Raw genomic sequence first — 11,108 nt, 5'->3', positions numbered from 1 at the left:
TTTTCTATTTTCCACCTCAATATTGTTTTTTAAACATAGTTTCTAAAAATAAATTTCTGAAATCACAAAATGAATTGTGGTTAATTAATATAAAACTTCACCTATAGGCCTACACACGGACTCTCAAGTTCCTGTTAAAGAAGTTGTTCACAATTTGAATCACTACGGTTTTTTTTTGTTTTTTATTTGCGTCTTCTGTCAGTCTGTGTGACTTTATGCAAGTAATAATTTTATGAATTATAAGTGATTCGTTGAAGCATTCATTCAGCTGATTCGAAGAAAGGAAAGGCCATGGCTGCGTCGGGAAACTTGAAAACGAAAAGACCTAAAAGACTTGTAGCCTTATTAGGCAATGACGTAGGGAGCGTTTGCGCATGAGCGAAACTGATTTCGGACAGACTTCTGACAAGCTTTGCTGATAACCAAGCAAATATTTAATTACTACAATAGTATTTTCTCGTTAGAAATAACATCAGAACTGGAAAACATTGGTCAAAAACGTACATTTACATACTAACTCAGACATAATAAATTATGTCTATATATAACTTACACTAACAACCGCAACGTTTAGAAGCCATCTTTACTTTTTCTTTTTTTTTAGCTAACTGTCTGTTACAGAATGGAAAACACAGGATTGTGGGATATCAACGAATATCAAAAATCGACCCGATGAAGGTCAAGGTATCCCAGGAGACAAAAAGTAAAGCTAATTTCACTCGACGTGGCTTGATGCTTTCCCTTCCCTACTGTGTTTTTTTTCCTCGGGGACGAGCAACGGTTAATTCTGCTGTGGCGTGTGAGGTGTTCACGGGCGGAGCAAAAACAGACAGTGTAACTGACAATATACCGCCAAAATGTAAGTTGCTCAATATGAACTTATTGTTTATTGAACTGTTGTATAAAAATAAAATAAAAACAATAACACTGCACGTATGCTGTTTAACAGAATGTCAATAGAGAGATCAAATGTAGAAAATTAAACATAAAATAAAATTTTGTGCAATCATAACGTGATGTAAAACAGTTGAAAAATTATTTTGGTCAAGCTTGGGTAAGTAAATCTAGCCATTTATTAAGTAAAACCAATGAAATGCTTCTGATTTACAGGCATTGTGTACATTTTCTTTGACAAAGTTCCTTTGTCCCTTTAAAAGCATATCAGTTAATAAATTATCAGAATATGTATAAAGTGTGATAATACGTTTATTACAATTAGTATCGCTTATTAAATTATCTCATACATCTTTTTGGAAAATTACCAACTACAAGGCCTACTCGTAGCTTCGCGAATCGCCACTGTCAGGTAACGTTAACGGTAGCTAGAACGTCTCGTAATTTCGGTTGAACGCAGCATAAGCTCATTGTTTTGGTTCAGTAGGAACTGTAAAAGGAGCTGCTGTTTCTTTGTGCCGATTTTTTGTGTTCAGACCGGTTCAGAACTAATGCAATGATTGGACGAGCATTTTTTTGGTCCTGTGACTTCCAAAGAATATATGTATGTTTTAATATATACACCACTTCTATTGTTGATTGCTATCAGGATGTGAAGAGATTTTTAACCAGTAGGCCTAGGCTATATCAAAAAGTGTTTATAAAACAAATCACTAACCCTACCTTTAAACTCTTATTGCCTTCTGGTGTGAATGTGAAAGCACTTTGCAACAGGGTGGCCACAAGGTGGCGAAATAAAAAAAGGCTTTTCCTAAATAATGTCTTTAACTTATTTTTTTCCTCAAAGTTGTTTAAAGCGAAAGAAAAACTTCCAGTCTAAATGAGACTTTCTAGACTAATATATAAGAGATTTGTATGTCAGTACATTAATTAAAATATTCCAAACATGTAAGGGTTTAGTAGTCTGGATGGGAGGTTCAGCTGACCCCAGATCAGACGGTGGATTTTCTGGCATTATAATCTGTTGAGGCAGAACAGAGTCAAGAAAGTCTGGAATAGCAGAGCAAGGCTCAAGTTTCTCACCAAAGAGCCTTTTTTAAATGTGTTCTTCTTAGTTTTGATAGGTCTGTACTTACATAAGTGGCCTCTCCGTCAGCAGAATGAGGGCAGCAGCCAAAATCAAGTCATGTGATGTCCTTCAGGGATATACAGTACTACAACAGCAGAGTGTGTGATGGATCAACGCAGATGTGAGTACAACCCAAACTCCCGGCCTATTTTTTGACTGTGCTACTTAAAAGACAACCCGTAAAATAAGATTAAAATCTGCATCAAGAAGCTTAACTATGTAATATCTTAAGTATAACGAGCCAACATAGAAAACCCCAAACTGGATTACTCTTTGAAACATGGATGCTTTTCCAAACCTCCCTCAAACAGGCCCGTTTCACTAAGCGCCTCAGGAAATTTTATAGTGCATACAAATGAATGAAAAAAGATGAAATATATATAATCTATATATATATATATATATATATATATATATATAATATAAATAGATTAGTAGCAATGACAACAGAAGTTTCTCTTAGTCTACTTAATCATCTTTATAGTGCATACAAATGAATGAAAAAAGATGAAATATATATAATCTATATATATATATATATATATATATATATATATATATAATATAAATAGATTAGTAGCAATGACAACAGAAGTTTCTCTTAGTCTACTTAATCATCTTTATACCCTCTTCTTTGCTTTCATTTGTTCGTCTTTTCCGTATGAGCCCCTAAAGCAAAATCATTTAACATGTCAGCATGGCATTTGAGGTTAATAGTCCCCATAACCCTCATTACTGACCTGAAACAAGATCATGAAAGTCCCATATAGACATGCTGAGTTAACAGTGTGTGTTCAGAGGTGTTCTCAATGGATATTGATTTCAGTCGGATTGTTATTATTGGAGCAGCATTGTGCACAATGACAGTGGTAGTTGAATTAGGATGTTTTTGCATTTGATTTGTTGTATCTGGTAAATGTTTTTACATTTCAACATTAATAATATTAGCCTATCACTGCTATGATAATAAGCAACACATTTCACCGAAGTGTGATGCAAAAAGGGACAAATAACTTATCAAATAACCCAAAATTACCAAATCACCCCTAGATGATGAAAGCACATTGCTTATGTTTTATTATTTTTTTATCATTGGCTTTTTACTTATCATAGCTACTGTTTAAAAAAAAAAGTACTTTTATTATTAAAATTTACAACTAAATAAAATATTTAAAATAGTTAAATGGTTAAAAAAAGTGTTCAGTATGTTTCATGGTTCATCTTTATTATAGAAATTAGTATTGAGAATCGTTATATTCACTGGTATTATTAATGACTACTGAAACACTAACCCCTATATGTACTGATAAGAAAGCACAAAATTCATTGTGATACATTGAGAATGCACTTGAATCGTAAGGCCAGTAAAGACTCACGCTTCTAAATAGAGGCTATTTGATTTGAAGATTAATTTATTGAATGAGGTAATTTGCATCATGCATTCCTGTGCAAAGGATTCATGGTACTTTTCTGGTTGAAACCTCTGCTAACTACTAACTACCACCAGACTCTGGAAAGCAGCTGTGTTGTTATCATTTTAGAGCAGGATCTGTAAGACCTATTTCCTGTTTTTGCTTCAAATGAGCGCATCTTGTTGTGACACTAATACAGTGTTCGCCAAAATAACATTTCATCCCCATGTGGTTATGTTAATGTGACAGGAACTGATTTCAATCCAAAACACTCATAACACAAATGAAAGTGGATTTTTTCAAATTCATCACATTGAACGTTGGACATTTAATTTTGCTTGCTCATTTCCCTATTTTTACAATTAAATTACCTTTGCCATCATCTAATGCTCCCTTAAAGTTAATCTTTAAAAACACCAATCATTTAATAGCACTGTTAAATGTATCTTTAGCAAATCTCAAAATGAATACCCATGTTTCTAACTATACATACAATTTCAGGACCTCTTTGATCCTAAATCACCAATGTGTGTGTGTGTGTGTGTTTCCTGCTCCGTGTGCAGGTTATTAAAAGCAGGTTTAATGCTTGGCTGCTTTCACATTTACGGACCAGTGGAACACAATAACCTCCTGCCTCCAGGGAGTCTGGGAGGCCTTGTGTAGAGCCCTTAAACACTGCTGCAATGTTAGACACTCTTTTTACTTTCTTTCCCTTCCTCGTGCACATACCTGTTCCCTCGCTTCCTTATTCCTGTTCATTATTTACTGTCGAAAACAAGCATGCGTGTTTAATTTCCAGGGAGTTTCTGTGAAATCCACCTTGAGCAGAAATGAAGATATATTCACTGCTAGTGTTCTGTTACATATTGCACTTTATTTAGTTCCATAGAACTTTCAGGATCTAGAACAGATTCTAGAACACAAAGATGGAAACATCATCCTTCACTGTCGCAGAACGCTTATTGCTTTGCACTTTATTTCACATTTTCGAGCAAGCAGAACAGAGGACGCTGACCCTGAAGGGTCAGTTTGCGATGCCATAGATACAACAAGAGACATACTGAATTCTCAGAGTAAAAAACGAAAACAAAACACAATCAAAAAGACTTGTTACACATTAAATTTGAAAACCACTAAAGGAAAAACACACACATACTACTACAAAACTAGACAAAACAAAATGTCTCTGGAATGATGTGGAAGTTGTATGGTGTCTGTGGCGCTGTGTGCTGTGTTCAACACCATTGATGGAGGCTCTGAGAGTGGCAGGTGTGGGTTGGTTATGTGATTTGGCATCCGGGTCACGGCACAGAAGTGCTGTCTTTTATTTTCCATCATGGAACTGGCCGGAATGTTGATTCTGTCTCCGTGGTTGGTTATAATGATGAGGACAGTGGCAGGTGTGGATCAGTCGCGTGATTCTGCATCCAGGTCACATGACACAAAGGCTTCAGTGGTCCAGGATCCGAAGGTTTCCGGACACTATTTTGTTTTCCAGCATAGAGCCAGCCGGAATGTCGATTCGGTCTCCATGGTTGGCTATGATAATGACTGTTCCCTGGAGAGGACAGAGGAATAATCAGACTGTGCAACATCCTGCAAAAACATCTGATTGCAGAATTTAAGGTGTTCCTTACTATTACCTTCAGTGAGACTTGCTTTCCGAAGGTCACATCACCAGACACGGTCAGGTGATCCAGCTCTAGCATGTCTGGAATGCTCTCGAATCGTGAGATATATTCCTGAACCTGAAAGACAAGAGAGAACTGGATCAAGGCTTGCTAAGTATTAGTTGAGAATGATTGTTCTGAAACAAAAGCTGAGATCATGAGGATGTCCTTGTTTTCAAATCTTAGTGGGTTTCTGCCTGGAAGACTTGGTAATGTCACATTGGTAATGTGATCTAGTGTGAGAGGAACACCGTGTGTTTTGAATGGATCATTTGTTGTGAATGCTTCATTAGGTGCGGTACCTTGGTAAAAGAGCTGCCTAGTTTGACGTGAGGAGTTGTGGGAAACTCGCGCCTCTTGCTCATGGTCAGAGATCCTGCCTCCAGGCTGTACAGATTGGACATAACCAGTAGGAGGTCAGATGTGGTTTTGACAGGCAGGAAGCGGCTGCGAGGCACGTTAATGCCCAAGGCATTATCAAAGCACTTGATGGCTGCACCCACGGCAGTCTCTAGCTGAATGACATTCAGACCCCCGTCTATAGTCTGAAAGAGAAAGAGAAGGATTTTAAACAACAGTTTTGTAATTCTCTTAAAATTGTCAAACAAATGAATTATTTGTACATCACACAGTCGCCATAAATTAGGTTAAAATTAAATTTAATAATAATAATAAATTGATCAAAATCTTAAAACATTATATCTAAATGCAGGTTAAAAAACAAAACATAAAACCCCCCTCAAATATTCAGTGTAGTCTAATACCCCACTGTGTATAAAATTGGACCTAAAATGATTTTTAAACCTTAAACGGATTATTGAAAAAGAAAAAAGATAAAACTGTAGGGTGGGGACTAAATGAGTGGAGAAGTCGAGCATTCAGTACATCACCAGTTGTCACTCCAGTTATGACATTTTCATAAAAAAAATTACATTGTGAAAAATAAAACATATGCATGGATGACTCATTCACAATAAGATCGATAGCATGCATTTAGAAAACAGGTTCATATTCATGTTATTTGTCAAGTAACCATGTAAATGGCGGTGAGGAAGTGAGAGGTATCACTGCAAGCACTGTGAAGGCGGTCTTGGTATCACACATGCAGAAAAGGCGTAAGGTTGACGGGGACAGAAGTGGGTGGGATTGGATGTAAAGAAATCTAGAACAGACTCTATCTAGATTAGAACAGACTTCTGCCTGGGCCTCAGGGGGAGAAATTGTGCTACAATACGAAGGAGTGAATTACTTGTCCCTTGTAAACTGGAAATGCTGCATTGTGTTTGGTTTGGGCACAGTGATGGAATAAGAAAAATAAAAATTGTATTTTATGTATCAGTAGTTTTTCCAATTGATGAGGTCCCTGTATGTCCTCAAAATTAGTTTTTTTTTGCTCACTTCTAAAAAATTTGTCCCCAAAGTATAACTATATAAACTGACACACACAAAAACACCTCATCTTATGGTTACCTTTCAATTCTGTAGTCTCCTGTGATACACTAAGAACAGAAAACCCAAATTAAATTGTTTATAAATTTACTTTTTACTGTCAGTTGTAAAACACTCCATAAATCCCCTGATCACACTCTGAAGCCTTGGCTCGAACTAGATCCCAAATGATTATCTACTCAAATCAGATATTGGGTATGGTTCAAAACAGACACTCAAACACAGTCTCCACAACATTAGCTTGTTAAAGTGCTTGTGTAAAGAATAGACTGTTAAATAAAGATGGACAACTCGTCTCCACTTCCTTCCACTGTAGAAAAATGAAGCCAAAATATCCCAGAAACAGTCATTGCAGATTGTCATTCGGAGCCCGAGTCTGCGCAGTAATGATCCTGAGGTGGACCCGCGGTATAAAGGTCCTGCCCATACTTCTGCTTCCTCAAACTAAATCGCAAGCCCAGCTGTTATTCATGACGTTACACCCCGTTTTTATAGCATCAAATATCTAACTAAACCCACACGTATTAGGAAAATTAACACTAAAAATGACAGAAACCATCTTTGCAAAAAATTATTTGGAGTGTAATTGGATTTCTTACATTGGGTCGCGTCCCATTCGATTATATGGAGAGGGCGGGGTTTTTGACCTATACTTCAGGCAGTCACCAGGGAGCGATCAACATGCTTTGGCTTCACTTTTCAGGACATGTGCGGCACACTTGATGTAAAGCAGGGGTGTCCAAACTCGTGCTGGAGGGCTACTGTCCTGTAGAGTTTAGCTCCAACTTTCCTCAACACACCTGTCTGGAAGTTTCTAGTATGCCTAGTGAGACTTTGATTAGCTGGATCAGGTGTGTTTAATTGGAATTGGAGCTGAACTCTGCAGGACAGTGTGGCCCTCTAGGAGCAGGACTGGACACCGCTGGTGTAAAGGGTTTTGTAAGTGGGTTTGATTCACAAGTGAACACTCTGCAAAGGAGACTGCTGAAGCGCAGTGTTACAGGGTCCCATGTGGCCTGATAAATGAATCATGGTCTCACCTAAGGTTTCAGAAGTGGTAGTGTAAAGAAGAGGAAGGCCAGGGAAATAAAACAGAGATTTCTGGAGCATAGCTAGAAATCGTGCTTTACAACAAAATTAAGAGTGACTGTTGGGGAAAGGAAGACTTGGCAAGGGAAATTAAAACAACAAAATTAAGAAATTCAAGTGTCTGGTGACTGGTCTAATAGCTGTTCAAATAATCCTTTCATTATCATTACATTAATTGATGCATTTGGCAGACACTTGCGGGACACTCAAAAAACAGTAGTATTTATGGACCCTAATAATCCCGTTTGTAATCGAAGTAGCAGCACAGTCGGAAAAAAAAAGTCATATGTAACCATGTCAATTGCAATGAATTGGCCAAACCCAATTTAAATTCTATTTGATTGTAAGGGGTGGTTAAAACTGTTTCTAATTAATTCGATAGGACATGTACACTTGGATCTGATTTTAAACTAGGGATGTCCCGATCAGGTTTTTTTGCCCTCGAGTCCGAGTCCGAGTCATTTGATTTTGAGTATCTACCGATACCGAGTCCCGATCCGATACTTATATAATACATAAAAAAAGAATAAAGAAGAGAGAAAAAACAGATCCAGGATGTTCCTTATTTTTTATTTAATTCACCTTATTTTAACATTCAACAACTCTGTTAACAAACAGAGCACTTCTGTGAGGTTGCTTGAACAATCAAGTAATAAATAACATAAAATCTTCACTTTTGGACTTTAGTGCTACAGTAAATATAGAAAAAGTCTAATATAAAAACAAATAGCACCTCAACTTAAAATACCCAGCAGGGATGTAAACAAAAAATAAAAATGTTTTAAAAGTGTATAAAAAATTTGAATATATATATACATTAGGGGTGTAACAGTTCACAAAATTTGCGGTTCGGTTCGATGCGATACAGCAAAAAGAAAGAAATGCCAGAGAAATGTCCTATTTATTAAAAGAAAACCTATTTTTAAATAAGTTTGAGTTTTCCTACATCTTGAAACTTTCAGGTTTATAAATGGGGGTAATCTTTGAAGGATGAACAAATAATGTTTTGGTAATCACATAAAAAATAACATTTAAATATATATTTATATAATATTTGAGTTTTGAAGTGCAACATTAAATCCATGTTCATTCACGACACAATGTTTCTCCTGGTTCCCACGTCAGCGCTGTTTGATCTAATAGAGATCTATGGTTAATAAACGGAGAAATTTGAATGCTTCTCACTAGATCTCGCAGCGATGTTATTACTTCAGTGGCGAATTCAAATGTTTTCTTCACTGGATCTCTTAGCGCTGTGTCGCTTGATCTCGCGCTGCACAGATGTTGCTGGTCCGAACTGATAAACGGTCCGTTAAGCACAATATAATGAGAAGCGCATTTTCTTTCCGCTTTCATTACGTTTGCCATTTGATGTTGCGCAACGTTGTGGTGATCGCACCAGCGCGGATTTTGTCTGCAGGAAAAATGGTCCTAGGAATCGTTTGGTTTGTATGGGTACCGAAACGGTTCAATAATTACGAATACATGTACCTTTACACCCCTAATTTACATATATCCGAGTCCTGATCGGGAGGTAACGTCCGATTCCGATCGAGTCTGAAACCACGTGATCGGGCCCGATTTCCGATCGCGTGATCGGATCGGGACATCCCTATTTTAAACTGTAACTGGATTTGAAATAAAATCCAATGCACATAAACGCGCACACCTACCTGATCACTTATTTAGCGTTCTTGTAAACATTATGTTCCGATTCATCAATCAAAATGATTTAACTCCGACTGAAACGAAAAGTGTCCATGTAGATAAAAGACTTATTATATGTAACTAGTGCTGCCACTAACGACTAATTTTCTAACGACTAATCTTTCGACTAATTTTTCGATCAGTCGACTAATCTAAACGAATAATTAAAAAAAATCAAGTGTTTATTTCGTTGTGTCCATTTTATTTTGAACTCAACTGAAGGGCCACAACATAAAATGTCACCTGTTCAAAAACATTATGTATTAACAATCTAAGCATTAAGTATCTGCATTTCCATTAGGCTATTCCATATTAGTCAGAGTCCTAATCTAATCCTCTAATAACAAACATGTATGTATTACTTAAATTAGCTCTTTGTTCTGCCTTAAAAAATGTACAGTAAGCTAATAATGATTAATTTATGTACATTTCTGAAAAGCATAACTGATAACATCACTCTGAATAGTAAAGTAGATGCAATGCATTTTCTGTGAAAAGCGCTATACAAATAAATTGGAATTGAATTGAAAGAGTCTGGACTAGCCCACTATGAGTCGCGCTGAAAGCAGGCAGGCACGCAGTTATGTAGCTCGCGTTTACACTTGCGTGCATGGAGGGCCCGTGCCGCGGTTCGCGTGAATGTGAAAGCAACACGGACTCGGGAGCGCTTGTTCAGGAAGTTAAGTAACCTGCCCATGCGTTTTAGCTGATTATGATGCATTTAGTTAAATAAAACACATGTAAGGGATGATAGTGTAGTGTTGATGATTTACCTTGGATACGCGAGAGTTGAGTCTGCAGTGTATTCGCGCATTGCGCGTGCAATCAGGGCAACACATTTGGAAATCCACTGTCTCCTCAAAAGAGTCCGTTTGAAAAACACAATATATTGACCCGCGTTCTGTTTTCTATCATGCGCCATGCACGTTTGCGATGGCATAAGATGCACGCAAACGCAACAGGTGTGAAACCAGACCAACGCTGCGGGGGGCGCCGGGAACAATCGCGCTCGCGCTCGGACTCGGACCGCAGCAAACGAGCCCACTGTGAAAGCTCCGTCACCTGCCTCCGCAATTTTTCATATCAAAGCAGTGAAGGCGGGCGGGAACGTGAAGGAAAATGATAGCAGATAAACCAGCAGGGCGCGCGCGGCGCACAGACTGGTGTGTGGAGGTGAATTACAGTGAGCCGTTTGTGACGGGAGAGCAAAAATAAATAGCGGTCAATAGTAAAACAACACGTCGACTAAAAAAATTGCCGTCGACTAATTTGCATGGTCGATTACGTCGACTAAGTCGACTAATCGCGGCAGCACTATATGTAACATCCTGATTTTCCACACAAGCTGCGGTTTCTGAAAGTTTTTACAGTTAGAGTTTTCCTACCTTAGGGTTTACTATGATTTCCATGTCCATGGCATTCTGTTCCTGTAGTCTCTGTATGGCAGATAGGGAGATCCACAGGTTGTTGGTGTTGAAGATCTTAAACTTGGTCACTGATTTGAATTCATCAACATGAGCCTTGGGAACCTGGGCGATCTCCAGTAACCGAAGCTTACCATCATACTGAATGAGCGTACCTCCCTAGACAACAAAAACATGAAACATTCAAAGAAAATACAACAAAAGCCTCGTTCCCCACAAATAAACCTCATTTATATATATATGCATGAACAAATCTTTTACCCAAGCCAATGAATGTAAAATCCTAAGTAAATGCAAATTATTGAATTGCTTGTGTAACAAGAAATTCTCAGAA

At 37.7% G+C, this 11,108-nt stretch overlaps 1 protein-coding gene across 2 annotated transcripts in view; it reads right to left on the bottom strand.

The window, feature by feature from the left end:
• Positions 1 to 4,289: 4,289 nt before the first annotated feature.
• ugp2b (UDP-glucose pyrophosphorylase 2b) overlaps positions 4,290 to 11,108 on the bottom strand; it is a 29,051-nt gene continuing 22,232 nt past the window's right edge. For both annotated transcript variants that reach the window (XM_056264314.1, XM_056264315.1), the window contains exons 7-10: positions 10,736 to 10,933; positions 5,408 to 5,650; positions 5,079 to 5,183; positions 4,290 to 4,993 (exon numbers count right to left, since the gene is read on the bottom strand). In XM_056264314.1, the coding sequence (XP_056120289.1) occupies positions 4,886 to 4,993; positions 5,079 to 5,183; positions 5,408 to 5,650; positions 10,736 to 10,933 (654 nt within the window). In that variant the 3' untranslated portion in view covers positions 4,290 to 4,885. The remainder of the gene's footprint in view (positions 4,994 to 5,078; positions 5,184 to 5,407; positions 5,651 to 10,735; positions 10,934 to 11,108) is intronic.

The sequence above is a fragment of the Rhinichthys klamathensis genome, unplaced genomic scaffold, assembly GCF_029890125.1.
Source record: "Rhinichthys klamathensis goyatoka isolate OS25496 unplaced genomic scaffold, OSU_Roscu_1.1 h1tg000220l_1, whole genome shotgun sequence".
Taxonomy (NCBI): Eukaryota; Metazoa; Chordata; class Actinopteri; order Cypriniformes; family Leuciscidae; genus Rhinichthys; species Rhinichthys klamathensis.
The sequence above is the reverse complement of the archived record's forward strand: the minus strand, read 5'-3'. Positions and strand labels throughout refer to the sequence as shown.